The sequence below is a fragment of the Dreissena polymorpha genome, chromosome 11, assembly GCF_020536995.1.
Source record: "Dreissena polymorpha isolate Duluth1 chromosome 11, UMN_Dpol_1.0, whole genome shotgun sequence".
In the NCBI taxonomy this organism is placed as follows: domain Eukaryota; kingdom Metazoa; phylum Mollusca; class Bivalvia; order Myida; family Dreissenidae; genus Dreissena; species Dreissena polymorpha.
Genome location: NC_068365.1, coordinates 50,546,747 through 50,564,246, shown reverse-complemented (window position 1 = coordinate 50,564,246; position 17,500 = coordinate 50,546,747). Strand labels below are relative to the sequence as shown.

Sequence of the window (17,500 nt, the reverse complement as noted above, 5' to 3'; positions counted from 1 at the left end):
ACAATCAAGAACTGTGTTAATTGGGAACGGATTACCCACAATATTATTAGTTTCAAATGGCAATTATAGTTAAAGAAATATGATTATGGTAACATTTGAATTCTAACCACTTAGTGTCACATTTACCTTTGAGTAGGACACTACTGCTCTAAATTGATTTATAAGTAGTATTATTTCGTAAGTTCATAGCGAATACCAACCTAACAGTCCGGACAATATGTTTCATGGTAAAATGTGACCTTTGACCTCTAAGTGTGATATTGACCAATAATCCGGGAAGCGTAGTGCTACATAGGAAACTGAACTTTATGTCACCTGTGTTTTATGACAGTTTATATAGACACACTATGTTTATGAATTTTACTTACCTATACATGTTAAATTATGCTTTCCCAATAGCAGAATGATATATTGATTGCACAAATTGATGTTCAACGAAGTTTATGCTATTTGTTTGCACCGAGTACCAACGTGTGTAACATAGTATCGCAACGAACTTAAAAAAAAGTCGTTGAAATCCGGTATTATTTAGAATATTGTTGTACGTAATATAATGTAACTATAAAAGATGTTTTGTTTTGTGAATATGTTATCATAATCATTGAAATGTTATTGTACATTTTCACATCTATATCATAATGTATTTGACTATTTCTTTGTTTTCGTTTGTATGATATATTGTACAAAACAAATGCATTTGAAGTCGGCTGAACAACGCCATTTACCTATCAATCAAAAAATGAAAAATGTGTCTAACATATACAAAAACGTTGGGAAGTCGATGAGATAAATTATCAGAGCAAGCACTTATTTTTCAAAATGTGGATATAACGATAACACTTTTTTTAAAGCAGATAGTAAAAAAAATGAGTTCAAAACGATTCGCATCTAAGTTGAATCCCTGAAGCATTTTGTGTTTAGCGCTTATTTTAACACTTATTTGAAAGCGTTTTATATAATTTTTAAAGCTTACTCAATGCATTCATACAAACAATGTTGTAACAAAGATATTTGTACAATACACTTACAATGCTAATATAAATACGTGTTACGGATCGGATTATAACTTGTGTTCCTTACCTCAATGATTACCAGTTCATATGCGAGCAATTAACCCATTTATGCCTAGTGGACTCTCCCATCCTTCTAAATTGGATCAATTTATTTCCAAAACTAAGGATGTCTAATATAGTTATTTCTTTATTTAGAATATTTCTCACAGAAATTCCTTTAAGCGAACAGCGCAGACCCTGATGAGACGCCGCATCATGCGGCGTCTCATCTGGGTCTATGCTGTTTGCCAGACCTTTTTTCCAGACGCTAGGTATAAATGGGTTAATTCTGAATAATTATATTATACGTAACAAACAACACAGTTTTTTTTTTACGAATTGACATTGAACCTGAGAAGGAAAAATAAAGTAAACAGTACATACATTAGAACAGTAAACGTTCTAAGACTGTCTGTGACTCCTTAATGATTCGGTATTTTGTTTTAAAAACTTTGAAATTCGATGCATAATACCATGTAGATATGACAATCCAATGTGCGAATTGCGAAAATTAAGCATTCAACAGATGGCATCGGATTGTACGGTATTTTGATCAGATAAATGTATCAATCTGTCATAAGAGCAAAACATTGACATGCACGATACTGAGCGATCACAAACAGTAACGTATTTAGCTTTCAAATATATGCCGTACCATTTGGGTCAAAAGTACAAATACGCCAACAGCTAAAAATAGATATCAACGCGGTGACAAAATTGTTACCGCGGTGACAATTTGTCACTGCGGTGACAATTTTGTCACCGCGGTGATATCTATTTTGTCACTGCGGTAACAATTTTGTCACAGCGGTGACAAATTATGACTGTTGGTATATTTTTATGCCTGCTGTTACATTTATTTGTTTGGGTCAGTTACAACCAATCACTTTCCCCGTAACAAACCGATATTTATTCAAGAAAATAATTAAATATTAAACAATAGTTTAAAATAAAATCAATACGGATGAATAATGATATTTGATAACTTCATTCATATGTTTTTAATATGTTTTTGACCTTTATTGATTTTATTAGGTAAAATTATTTGAAATATATATATTGACCCCGCATATTTGTTAAATTACACTTATTGGCATTGCATCTGCTTTATCGCAATTAGATCAAAGCGCATCCATTGTTTAAGGCGTGTGCTATTAATCCGTTTTCGCTTGTATAACGGTCCAATGCCTCCACGATATACCCGTTTTATGACACTTATTCGGCTGTTAAAGCACGCACAGACGTTGAAGCAACGGAAAACAATAAGGTTTGTGAAATTGTCACCAAGATTATCAATTCTTCAATATTCGCCGATTTGCCGTTTTGCAAGACGTTATTTCATTGGTCAGTTTGATTTAGCTCTTATGAAACTCTTTAGGTCAGACACAGTATCACCGCAGTTACAAATATATCACCGCAGTGATAAATTTATTACCGCAGTGACAAAATTGTCACCGCAGTGACAATTTTGTCACCGCGGTGATATCTATTTTTAGCTGTTGGCGTGTATGTACTTTTGATCCTGTCACGTAATCTTTCATAGTTCATGGACGACACATAGTTACTAGCAAGGTTCATTACTCTTAAATTACTGGTGTGTAGCCTATCATTCAATATCTCGTCATGCGCGTATTGCCATGATGACAAGATTTGCATTAACTACCATTTTCCCGTGTCGCGCATGGGATACGTCCGTCCCTCTCTAGTAATGTTAATTTCTCTGCATAATGTGGGATAAAATATTCAACAATACCATATATCAGTTTCTAGTCCAATTTAATGTCTGACATAACTAATATTTTCAATTATACAAATACGTTGTGATTGCTACATGATTGTGTCTTTATCCATCTGTTCACCTCTAGATCTAAATGCTAACTGATTATTTTCCTCCAATCTCTGCCCCGTGAAACTCAGATATGAATTCCATTGGTCAGTGTTCTATACGTGCTTAGTGCTGGTTGGTTGGGTTACACCCGGGAACAGAGCGTTCAAGCTTTTAAATGCATCGAATAGTATTGTTTCTGTACAAATATTATGTGTAACTAAGGCCAACAAACACCACCGCCTAAATCCTTTATGTAAACAGCGTCGAAGCCAATATTAGATAAGAGCGTTGTTAAACACACAACCTATCTATATACGATATTTGATCTTTTACTCTGTTCATTTTGTGACTGCACTTTTGTGACTGTCATATTTCATACATAAAGTAATCCCAAAATATTCCACCTACAAATTCCTACCATAACGTGACAACCCAAAGGATACGTCATACAAATATGGTTAACTGTTAAATGATTATCACTAAAAGCTAATATTTATTAGACTGTGCCATTGTATGACCTTTTTTTATTTCAGAGCTATTTTTCGTTTAATGGTAATTCTTGATTATCGAATCGAATATAATTCCCAGACGATATTGAAATATATCTTAGATGATTATGTTGTGACTTATGCGTTTTTTGACTAAAGAACTAGCGTATTGTAGAGTCCCGCATATAATCTCACAATATCAACTGCGGGAGAAAATTTATGGACGTGTTTAACTGAGTTTTTAGGCAAAAAATGTATAGGTACAAGACTCCAAATAGTTGTTATTATTGTAGCAAAGGAGTTGCTTTAAAAGTTAATAGTAATTACTGTTTCTTTGGTAATTTTTGTTCCTGAATATCTTATATAACTTATACTTAAATAAGAAGGCTAAGGCTGTGTTTTACCTTGTTTGAAGTTTGTTTGGAGAATGATCTCGAAACTTGTTTCACCAATCTGAAAACATAACGTTAACGTGTATGCTTCCTATTAAGCGAAACCTATAAAATAGTTTTTTTCTTGTGTAGAACATACACTGTGAAATGTGTGTATGAAAATTAACTTGATATTACAAATAACAATTATAATATTAACCTACAAACTAGTTAAACGCAAAACTATGAAAACGAGCTTATGATACTCATTGCAAAAGATATATATTGTTAAGACTATTGTAATTATTATTCGAAAAAAGTATGTTTTCTTTTCTCATTTACTTTGAGATTTGAAGAATTTATTAACATGGTTTTAACCGTTTAAACATGTTTCCCACATAACGCTTTACATCGCCTTTTATGCAACTTTGTTATGTATTTATTTATTTAAAAAATCGACAATGTGCGTACATTAAGATATGAAATGTCTTCAAAATTTAGTTGGCTGTAACCCAAATATTCAGTTAACAATATTACATGAACACGTGCTTTGTAATCATTATTCGTCTAATTCTTTCTATAGTAAATTCCCTCTCTTTTGTCTCATTTACAGTTCAATATTCGATGTGACGTCTAACCTTCACTCCGACAAAAAAACAATGGAGGATAAATTCGTTCTCGGCGTTTTGGACCTACAAATAAGATAGGTTTTCAAATCTTGTGGAGATCCGCAGGCTTTATTTTTTTAAACCGCATTGACGCAGGCGAACAGATTAATTTCCAAAGTTGTTGAGATTCGTTTTAAGATTATATATTGGCGCAGACGAAAACAATGTGACTGTTAGAATTAATTGTGTATGCCAAGTGTGCATAAACTGATTAGGTAGTCAGGGGCGTAGCTAGCATCTTTTGAGCTGTAGGCCCGGTTATGATACATAAAAACGGGGGGTCTGGGGTCCTCCCCTTGATTTTTTAAAAAATCCTTTAACGCCTGTGGTGGGATTTAAAGCATATCTAGACAAACAATAAGATAAGAACATATAAGACTTTGGTCTGTTTTTTTGATATTTTATTGTTTTATCTCAATGTCAGAGAACTTAATTTTACTTTTTTTTCTTTACACCAGAGAAATAAATTTTAAAACAATATGGAACAGAGAAACATTTAAAAGTGTAACACTCCACTTATTCACAAGTCAAACCATGGGAATTCTTTCCAATAATACTGTTTGCATGTCTATAACGGTACCGTACCGTTTTGAGTGTAAAACCTACTTATAGTCGATCTATTACACTAATTGTTCTAACAAGTGCATCAATTACATGACATCAATATTTCTACACTTAACCGAGGCAAATGTGTCGATGATTTCATCGATCGAAACATTCGTTTCTCTGTGAATGTGTAGGAGTCCTAAATCAGACAGCCCATGCCACGGACAACAACGAACGTTTTTGTTGGGCATCAAGGGACCAAACCGACCCGGATTCAGTCAATGGATCGGTATACGGGGGCAAGTGCTCCATTTAAAATTTCCGCGGTCATAAACATCATTCGGAATTTTTCTTAAAAATCCAACGATAATCAATTACAACTTACTGTAGTGTTGAAAGGGAGAAAAGTAGATCTACATGTAGATCTCTGTAAACTTGTACCAGCAAGTCACGTGAAAAGAAGCGAGCTAGAATCTATGCACATAGAAAGAAGTAGAGTTGATAATTGGCAGATTTCTAACACCTCTACCCCCTCAGTGTCAACATTTAAATGCGTTTTTCAAAGTTGAAGCATTTTCATTTTTTTTATGTTTCAAAAAAAATTGTAGGCCCGGGCCTGCTGTGCCTAATAGCAGCTACGCTCCTGGTAGTATTTTTTTAGATTAAACATACATACATTATAATGCCTTTTTTGCTGCAATCAGAAGCCATTGATGTTAAGTTAGGCTTTAAAACATTCATGGTCGACCTAAAAACCTGCACCGAAGTAAAGAATTAGGAATTTCAGGACTTATTGAAGTGCAGTCAATATATTTTTTTGTTTCCTACGTCAAATTGTATATTTATGACTTCACGGAAAAAGAATCCAAGAAAACCACACTTACATTCAATTTTAAGTTGTCTATATGCCCAAAATATTTTGTAAATCTGAGTTCAGACTTGAATGATCTTAGTACACCTTCTGTTGATGTCTAAGTGTATCACTAGGTTGGTCAGTGATGTATAAACCGATTTTTTTCTCAGATACTGTCATTGCTGGATTTATTAATTTGCTCTGATATTGCTTACAAGGACAAACAGGTATATTTCGAAACCACACATCGTACTAGAATAAATAATTAGATTGAAAATATAATTCGATTTTTTTCGGTTTGAATCATTTTTGCCACCGAAACGAATTAGTTTTCCAATGTTGTGAATATCCGGATAAAAGCTATTTAGATGTTATGAATCTTCACCAGGGCAAGTGTTATGGGTTGTAATAGTACACACTTAGTCGGTAACCGCGTCGTGAAGTGTGCATAATCTGAGTGTATTACACCTATATGACCGTAATTAAAAACGCATTATATGTCTAGGTGACAGGCATTCAACAATACAGGAACTCACGAAATCGATCAATAAAAACAACATTGTTATTATGAACGCTTAAACATGACAAGTAGAGTAATGATTTTAACATGCATATATAATTATTAGTTCATGAAATACTTCACACGAAACAATATTGAAATGCCCATTTTAAGATAATATGATTGTTTATACAATATTGAGATTATATTACGTTCGAAGGAACCGCCTGCGAATAAAAAGGTGAACGATGCACGTTTGGTAAATAATTTGAGTGTTGAATCGAAATGAAACTTGAAGTTGACAAAGGCATGCGCAATCTTAAGCCTATGCAAACAGGAGTCCACTATAACGAGTCATTAAAGGGGCCTTTTCACAGATTTTGGCATTTTTTAACTTATTCATTAAATGCTTTATATCGATAAATGTAAATATTGGATCGTAAAAGCTCCAGTAAAAAATCAAGAATAAAATTAAAAAAAGGAAAAGAACATTGCCCGGACCAGGTTTCGAACCAGTGACCCCTGGAGTCCTGCCAGAGTCCTGAAGTAAAAACGCTTTAGCCTACTGAGCTATTCCGCCGAGTACACATGCTGAACGTATTTTATACCTTATATAAGCAATCTTCGTAGTTTCACAAAATTTAACGACAAAAACAGAACTCTCCAAATTATTCAATCGTTTCGCGTTGCAACGCTTTATAATTTTTATGTTTTAAAATCGTCAAAAGATGCATATAATGGCTCTATTAGACCATGGTAAATGTTCAGTATTACTGTTTCCTCACAAATATCATAACTAAAACGAAAATTTGCGAATCTGAAACAACTTTTTTCAATTTTGTCAATTTACCAAAGCGTGAAAAGATCCCTTTAATATACAAAATGCATTTGTCTGTATATCTTTAACCAAAGAAAGAAAATTTTTGCAAATACTCGGATTCCAGTCCCAATCCAAATGAAACAGTTTAAACTAATGACTTCGCACTGTCGCATTTTACCTAAAGCACAGTTTGAAATTGACGAAAACTGGCTTTAAGTCCTTTTTTTTATTTTATCGATAAGAAATCAGAAATAAGGCAACAGCAAATTAATTAAATGTTCGTCATATTTGCAGAACCTCAAAATCTTAAAACGAAATACAATTATATTTATTTTTATTTTGCGCTAGAAGCAACAATTTTACTCTGCACATATTTATTTACTGATTAATTTTAATTAAGCCCATGTGGTTTGCGACATAGACTGTTATAACGCTTTGCGTTATTAGATTTGTTAATGATAAAAACTGGCTGCGTTTGTCTGTCTAGTCGTGTCGGCCAAAAACACTAATGGAAATGTAATTTTTCCTCCGGTGGCAATTAGTAATCGCATTAAAGATGATTTTGGTAATTTATTTATCTCAGCCGCAGCTTCACCAGAGTGTGCAATGCCGCCGGAATGCGCCCATTCGGTAAACAATCTGTCATAAAATTGGTTGTATCGATGCACTTTAAATATTAAACATGCATCTAAGTGTCGCCGCTGAACTGCACACACAAGTCGAGTAAACTAAAATTCTACACGCCTTCCATCTAGTAGTTCAAACTGTGACTCCAATGTGTTCAAAGTGTTGATAGCCGAGTCAAAGGTGTACATAATAATATAGGGATACCACTATTCACATATATAAATGGTGTTGTTGAAAAGGCTTGTGTTTTATATTAAAATACAAAACTTTTACTATCCATTTCTTATTGTTATTTCGAAAGTTATTTCTTTTCTTACTTTACAAAACTTACCGTGTATAATTTTAATATTTCTTTTGTTATTTTAACAACTGTAATGCATTCGAGTATTGTATGATACCATAATATATGCTTTTAAAAACTAATACTGATTCAAGATATTTCTTATGCTTGATGTTTATTGTATTTTTTTATTATTTCGTGTTATTTAATTTTACACTACAGTTTACCATATAATCGATTAATCACTACCTGTCTAGAATAAGCTGAAAAACTATTGATAATATTCTGTTTTCTTTTACAAACATTGAACTAGTGTCAAAACACAGTTATTTCTACTGAATGATCATATGTTGGTATTTGGCAGATAAAGTGCATTTATTTGGCAAAAATATCAATGTACAGTACAGCTCACGCAAAACCAACAAAATCCGCGGCTACGCCGCGGACACACTCTTTTGTTTTCGAAATTACTCCGCATCCACAACGAGTATTCCCTCGGCATCATGCCGAGGCACTCCGCGATAATTCGCGGAGTTACGCCGCGTCTGTTCCTGCCTCGGCATCGATCCGCGGCATCACGCCGTGTCTTTACACGCGGCGGTTCGCCGAAAAAATACAAATATTTATTATATACTATAACACATGTTAAATATTTTTTACATAAACGATTATTAGAAACAGATACAAATAATACGTTGATATATTTACTTCTGCGTGATTGTGTAAACCTTTGGTCAGCTTCTCTGCATACGGAACTTCATACATAATGATTTTGTAGGTCATTATAACCATATCAATGAACCTTTCACAGTTTAATCCCGAACATGATCTCGAAACAAGATTTGCTTTAAACATCGAAAATAACATATTGAGTATCATAAGATTTGCGAAAATACATATGAGAACCAAATAAATATACACATAGAAAACAAATATAAATAATGTTGACAATTTTAATAAAAACCTATATTCGTTTATATTTAAAAATGATTGCTTTCACTTCGTCCCGATTTTCAGAAATGGCCATGTACATGTTGCATCTAAATATAAATTTAATAAACGAAATTATCGGGCAATATATTGAAACATTAAACTCGGCATAAATGTGACTACCAAAATAATATTGCGACGCAAAACAGTATCATTATTGTGACAATTAAATACACTTGAAAATCTGCTGTTCTTATAGAAATTGCGCAAAAATAAAGATGACTTGTGTAATATCACGTTATATGCCTGGAAAGCGTGAGCATTTTCATTGTAATTTTAATAAATCTGTGCAAATAATACGAGGATATAACAAGTTATAAAAGCGTATGCGAATCTAAAAGGAAATGCAGTGAGAACCCCGCCTTAAAATATCGAATTCTATACTGAAACATTAGGCGGTTAATCTTTTGATTTGTCGGCATTTTTTTATACTGAAACATTAGGCGGTAAATCTTTTGATTTTTTCGGCATTTTGTTTCATTTCAGACTCCATGCAGTTTTCAGATCATAATCTCAGTGCTTTATTACCCGAACTCGTTAGTTTCTTGACACGTGTGCTACTGAAAATAACCACCGGTTATGGCCCAAACAAGCACAAAGTGTCTAGTCCCCCGTGTGTTTTATCCCTAAATGTTAGATAAGCACGTGCACTATTAATTATTATGTTGGTCAGTACAAAAGGCCTTTTGAAAACCGCCGACTGCGTCTTTGTTTTATTGCTCAATCATGCACCGATAATCCAATATCCCGTGTATTACAAATTAGATAAGCGAGTTTCGTCTGTCAAACCCATAATTCATCAGTAAACATATTGAAGTAATTCTCGTATATGATCTCGGAAACGGGGCATTTACCATTACGATATTTTTTTTTCATAAGATTTGCTTAAAACAAATGAAAACCAATCAAACATACACAGACAAAACAAAATATAAATAATTATGACAAATTAAATGGAAAAAAACGTTGGTTTATTTTCGAAAAATCGCTTTTCCGTTCTCCCAATTTTCAGAAAATGACTTATACATGTTGCATAAAATCTGAATATAGATGACGCTGTTTATTGGTCGTTGTAAAAGAATATTAACTTTACACCGCACTTTGTGTGCAATCAGATACAATACAGTAATTGTTGCAATATTGAACGAACTTTAATATGAAAATGATAGGTGTTTTTGACTTTTATTTTATTCAGGAAAATGTCAAAATCATTTGCGAGATACCCCGATACTCAAATGGAAATTCACTACGAAGTTTTACAATGCTGTCTGCGCTACATAGTTTTGTGTATCAATAAATTCACTCACGCCTATTTTCGCGCGCTTTTTGTTTTAGATAAACACTAGACATGAAATTATCATGGGCATATACATGTATTTATTTGTGTTACCCTTGTCCCGATTGGACACCTATTTCATCAAATCTTTATTAGAATTATATGCCGAAATTCATTTGATACTTTAGAAAAATGTTGGATGCCTGTGTTAATGAGTTTTCTTGAGCACTTTTCTCGTCAGTATTAATCAGAATTTGCATTTGAAAACACGGGATTAGCGAGTAATTGATAGAGACGGGAAAATTCACATGTATGTGGAAATCGATAATGACAGTCATAAACGCATGTATCGGGGAAACGATAGACTCGGGATTATACGCATCTATCAGGGAAAGGGTTAAGAAACAGTTAATAAAGATAATTTGGACAGATGATGCAAAACCTTATTGTCAATGTATTATGTAGTGAATTGTTTCGCAACGTAGTAACGCTCCATGTAATAAATTTTATGATGCGAAACTCGGAGTCCATTTCTATCCGAGGTACATGTACATAGTAAATTATAATTAATACGATTGTCCGCCGAATGACTCGACATCATCAACAAATTACTCGGCATCATGCCGAGGCGCGTCGCGGAGACGAGATGCGGAGTGCCTCGGCGGACAGACGCGGCTACTCGGCGACCAGATAGTCGATTCCGAGTCGACTCCGCGAACACAAGATGGCGTCTGACTCCGCGGATCGCGGAATATGTTTGTTTTGCGTGAGCTGTACTGTACATATACAATATATGTATTTGTTTAGTTTTTCATTTTTGCTCGACTGTGAATAGAATAATATTTTATTATGTTCGTTTCGCTCGCTTCTTTTTTTAGGACGGAGGGAGGGGGGGGGAGGCTAAAATCCATCTTCATTTTTTGTAGACTAATGGGAAGTTGTAAGTCAGAAAGACGTGCTATGTATACATATTGCATTTTTTGTTCTGATTGCTGTCTGTAGAGAAGCGTGAATGTTTGCGATGGCGTTAGTGAAGGCTTGAATTATCGGAAACTGTTTTAAATTGGCATTTGACTTTGTGATTTAACCATGAGTGAGTCTAAATACATTTGCATTTAAATTTAATTTGCAATTCTACTAATGGATATGCATATATATATATATATATATATATATATATATATATATATATATATATATATATATATTATATAAGTCTAGACTAAAGCGCAATCAAAATGCTGTTTGGTTGTCAATCGAAGAAAGAATCTTGGCGCTCTAACCTTTATTTATCAAAAGACACATCTAATTCAAATACACTAAAGTAATATATTGTAAGACGTAAATCAGAGTAAACATTCATGACGTAAATCAGTACGTTTTGAAGAAAAGTCTCACATTTAATGTTTCAATACTGGGTTTGCACGTTTCATGCCAAAAATTTGCTTATAAAGTCAATTAAATTAAAACCGGATATTCGAGAAAATGTATTATATTTAGTTTTCGCTGAAAACTGTCTAGACAACTGCAATAGTGTTCATTAATTGGTTATATCGAGTAATAAATAGACAGAAAAGTACTTGATATGAGGAAATAGGTCTTCTGCAAAGAAGCCATAATTATAATACGTTTCATTTGATGTTTAAAATAAGTCGCATATCGGGTATACCTGTACGTCATTAATGCACATGCAATCAAGAAGCATATTATATTTCACCAAAGCGAGTTATTAAGAGGATTCACTTGTTGATCGGAAAATAATGCGGTAATTAAAACATAGAGAATAATAGGTTAGTGTTGATTATAGATCAGGTTTATCATGCGAGGCTCGTGCCGAGCATGATAAACCTGATCTATAATCAACACTGACCTATTATTCTATTTATCCCACTTTTTATTCAGTAAACTTTTTTTATTTAAACAAAATAAGTTTTCACGAGTGTTTCTCGTACTTTGATAATGACTGTAGTGTAACCAAGGTCAGTGTATTACTCCGCGTTCCAAAAATAACCGCTGATCAAATAATCATTTTTTTTAAATCAGAATATCGTTCTGTAACAAAGTGTCGAGCGTTATTAATTACAATTTTAATCATATTGAATTGCAAATCTTTAAGTTATATGATATCAATATGACATTAAGTTGTTATATACAAGGAACTACATTTGTTTACAACGTAGCCTAACACCACACACAATTCACTTTCGATATCAAACTATCGAGTCGATCACGAGGTGCACATTATTTGCTTCTTTGTTATAATATGTGGTTATTTCGTGACGAAATAACAAAGATAAATTGGATTTAAGCTAATTATATACATTAACATTTTGAATGTTGAAAGTGGCACCAAAGAATTGTGAGGCAAAGTTGTTCGAACGCTGGTGAACCGTGAAGTGACTGGGTGGGGCGAACATCAAGATCAACTTGTTCGACGGTAGACAGTGGTTGTCTAGGCTGCATTTCGGCCATAGTTTCGGTGCGTGAAGGTGTACAAGAGGAACTGTTGGATTGTTACATTTACTGGACTGAGCAAGAATGAACACTTTTGCAGCTGTTCAACAGATATGTTGGAATAATTGGTTAAGGACTGGACATTTTTGTGCCCTGTTAGACCATGGTTTCAGTGGGTGGATATTTGTATTTCGAAATTTTTGGACCAGGAATTTGCGAACTGAGTGGTTCGTTATTCTCTTGTGCTTGAGAAAGCCGGAGTCTTTTGCCATGGCCTTCAGCATCTGACCTAACTTGTTCACACCCAATTGTTGACGCAAGAATCACCGGGATGCAGTGTCATTTGTGCGTATTGCCAGGTAGAAAAGATGCTTTGAAGACAAATCAGATGGATGCATATCCGAGTACAGCTTGTAAATTAACACAGGATTTCTTGGTCCAGACGATTGTTTTCTACGGTCAAAGGGGAGCAACTCGCACTGACTTCTTCAAAGGGGAGCAACAACAACAGAACCTATTTGCATAGTGTTAAATTTACCTAATACTTGAGGTTTTAATAAAAATAAATGACAAAAAAACACGTTTTTTTGCTACTTTCCTTTGTTTTAAGGTCATTAAGATTGACAAACATTTGAGATTGTTTTTATTATTGATGCACTTGGCAAACACAGGTGACGAGGTGCGTGGGAAAAAGTAGTCCCGGTTCGGCAGTTGATGACGTCATTTCGTGCCATTGATTATAGCCTTGCCGTTGATTATAGATGAAATTTAATAAACGGGGCTTTAATCAACCGATTTCGCTGTAAAAGTGGGATAAAATATATTCTGCACCACTTGTTTAAATTTTAGAAAAGTCAGCTGTCTAGAAAAGACACACAATTGCTTTTGCTTTCTTATATACACTCTAGATACGTCGTTGTAATAAGTTGTTATACAAAAAGATTAAATGTATATTAATATTATATGGAAGCAGATGCCGTTTTTAACTGGAATCAATAACAAATGAAATTTATATGCATGAAAAAATGTAATGCATCATTCCGATATAGTTGTATTGTGTAATGTGTTCATTTATAAGGTGAATATGGCATAATTTACAAATGATTTAAAGCGTCCCGTTCTCAATTACGGAACAACATATTTATAAAAAGGTTTTACCGTAAAAGCCGAATGTCAACTGAAAAACACGTATACAACACTCTAATAGCACTACTATACTATTAAGCAATTATCGTCTGGATTACGTGTCCATTAGTGGACTGGATTTAGCTTTTTTACCCAACAAACACCAAAACAGTATTTAAAAACATACACGGTCGAAGACATAGGATAATTAAAATGTATATAGTTTTGTTAACGCAATATCCGGTAATGCTCTCGGGTGGTTTGAATAACTTCTGCCCTCGAATCAATGCGATACTGAAGTGAAAAGTTTCTTTCTTTGCATTTCTTTTCCCAAATGTCTGAAGATTTAGAATTTCAATATCGTATCGACTATCATGATATATTTTAATGCATTTTAAACCGGGAAAAAAAAGAACATCAGAAATAAAAGAGATCATTCTTATTTACGACTTCAAGTCAAAATTATGATGTACGTAATACATATACACGAGAACGAATACTAGTGCTTACTTCAGCGCAAGCCATATTTCTATATACAAGATATCCGAATATTGGTCTAAGTTCTACATTATTCTGTAAACTAGATATGTTGAACATGACCCGATGAATCAGTTAGAAACAAAAACCTGGAAAATAAGGTAATGTCCATCAACACGCTAGTTTCGAAACCGGCCGATATACCTACATTGTAAAACATTATATAAGACCCGTTCATACATTTTACCTTAAACGATCGACTTCTTATATTTTATAATAAACAGATACATATTTTGCGAAGTATGTATTTTAAATTAAGATTGATATTGAGCATGCATTTCTTTAATAATCGTTGTCCTATGTAGTCCTTTCTTGAACTTTCATACTGTATTCATTGTCCCGCTTTTCATTTGTCACCTCAAGCTACCAGCGACGGTTTGTAATTTGAAACTTTTCTCTGGAGAATACGCCGATGGCGACAAATGAGGTCATTTGTGAAATGAATCATCTGGTACATGTGATTAAATGACTTGACCTTTAAGAGAGTAAATTTGCGTTCCATCATGTGTCGACAACACAATGATATGCTTAACAGGCTTGGGGAAATCTACAGGGTTTTGTTAAAAGTGTTGGAAACATACGTAAACATATGCATAAACAAGATTAATACAGTTGTATTTCTGATGACACAGTGTTGTATTGATACATGATATAAAAATATGTCTGGTAAATTAAAAAAAACATATATATTTTAATAGAATCATAACATTATATGTCACGTATAGGATACACGTTTCGTAATTCTTATATATATTAAATGATGCTAAAGTATGATATCAATTAAATAGTTCAAATTAAGCCTGTAATACATAAAATTAACACCTGCAATAAACTGTTTTATCAAATTCAAAATTCAAATTGAAAAAGAATTAGCCCTCAACAACGATACACATATTTGAACAAAAAGGAAACATATTAAACTTTCATCATCCAATCCATTTGTTACTAACCACCTATGGAACTCATCTATATATGCATTTATTCAGTTTTTAAGCATCTATCAGAAACAACCAAAGCAAAAAGGTACACAAAAACAATTTTTAATCTTAAGGAAAACACAGTGTCTAAAATATTTATATATTTGCATATACTGTGTTATATGTTTGTACATTATCGCTACTACATGGTATCACTTTGTTTAATGCTCATATACTTGTATACATTGTAAGTTTTGTATTGAATAAAAAATGATTGCACAGCAATATCAGTATCAGACTCTGGGCATGAAAATAACATTATTAATTATTGTTATAATCAATAGCCATTATGTATATGTTGATAGTTTTGATACGTTACGCAGTAACTAATGTTTTGGTAAGTTAATCAGTTTCTAATTTCATGAATATTACTTAACATTAAACACAATAAATTTCCAGGATTTGCCAGCCATTAGACCGAGCATCGACGGATTAATGACAGATAAATGATTATGTTCGGTTTCGATGGTTACAAATCAGCATCTACAAACACCGGGGCGGCAATACAGTGAAGATATTGAGTGGCTTATTTTTAACTATTTGGACAGCAAAAAATGAATATATCTATTTAACACGTTTTAACCATCGTTTATTGTACAATCGGTATTAACAAGTCCACAACAAACTTCAAGAATAGGTAACGAGTAAAATATGCCACTAATTTATCAGTATTTAAAGATGCCGAACAACGTTACCGTGCCATGACTTCTACTCAGATCATTGCTCCTAACAGTATATGTTTTTTTTTATTACAAAACGTTTAAATTATAAGATAGGAGTGGCTTGAGTGTACAATATATGATATCATCACAACTATAGCGTTACACAAAGCTAAGCTGAATTGAAAGAAGGAAGAATTTAACAACATATGCGTTGCTACTGAGAAACGATATTTTACATGAAAATAATTTAAAAGCTGACACTTCGCATGAACAAGGAAATAAAACAATATCAGATAGTCATCTGGACCGCACATTTTAAGTGGATATTCTGCTATCAATCCTAGAGCTTTGTGCTGTCAGGATCCTCTTTTTGCTGAAACCCGTCGTTCTCCGGTCCATTTACAATCACCTTCTCCTGTTGCGCAGGACTTAACAAAAAGATATACTAATTGATATTACTTAGGATTTTAGATAGGGATGACACAGATTTATTTTAATTTTGATTTCAATTTGTACCGTGCAAAATGACACTTTCATAAATATGAAAGATGACTTATTTTTAATAACTGAAACGATGTATTAATATAACTTATTTATTGCTGTAATAAAATATTCGGTTTGATTTCTTACTGCGTTGGCTTTTGATAGACTGACACAACAGAGAAATACAAAAGCCGATATTGTTCTTAGTTTTTATTTTACATCCATGATGTTTGTTTCGTAGAATAATCAAATATTACTCCAACAGGGCATTTTTACGTACTGTTTGAGTTTAACGACGTCATCAATTGATTCTGGGAGCTTTTTACCAACGGTTTCAGGAAGAATCAACGTCATAAGTCCAGAGATAAACATCGCTGCACCGAACAAAGTTAGGGGAATAGTTTTGCCAACATCACCCTTGATTAAATCGGCCTGCATAATATAATATTTAATCTAAAACGGGAGTTACTGACACTTTATATAATTCTTAACACATGTATGGACTGTAATTGAGTTAGCCATATATCATTTGTATTGCAAATTTTGGCATTTATAATTCGCCCTAAATATGTCCTATATACATTCGCCAACAGCGTTTTTTACGTATATCATTCTAAGTCATGTGTCTACTTCCTTTTTTTCGGATATGCAGTTATCAAGTCTAAAAAAAACTGCCGACCTATTACAAGCTCTGTTGAGTATGATTTTAACGTGATTTTCGGTTATGTTTTGCTTCAGTGGTTAACAAACGCTATTTAAAACAATAATTAAGTTTTAACAAAACATTCAAACATAAACCAATGCTTATGATATTAAAGTGTTAATAAATATATAATTTACAGCAAAGTTTATCAGCGAAAGCGATATTTGTCTTCATTTGAAAGTGTATAAAAATTGTAGATGAAGAAATCATTCAAAGTGTAAAATAACATGGATAAGTACCCTTGTTCAAATAGCATCAATA

General features: G+C 33.3%; 1 protein-coding gene across 1 annotated transcript in view; it reads right to left on the bottom strand.

Annotated features, from left to right (window-relative positions):
- Positions 1–15,958: 15,958 nt before the first annotated feature.
- LOC127851316 (organic cation transporter protein-like) overlaps positions 15,959–17,500 on the bottom strand; it is a 6,513-nt gene continuing 4,971 nt past the window's right edge. The window contains exons 9-10 of the mRNA XM_052385021.1: positions 16,817–16,968; positions 15,959–16,481 (exon numbers count right to left, since the gene is read on the bottom strand). Of these exons, the coding sequence (XP_052240981.1) occupies positions 16,394–16,481; positions 16,817–16,968 (240 nt within the window). The 3' untranslated portion in view covers positions 15,959–16,393. The remainder of the gene's footprint in view (positions 16,482–16,816; positions 16,969–17,500) is intronic.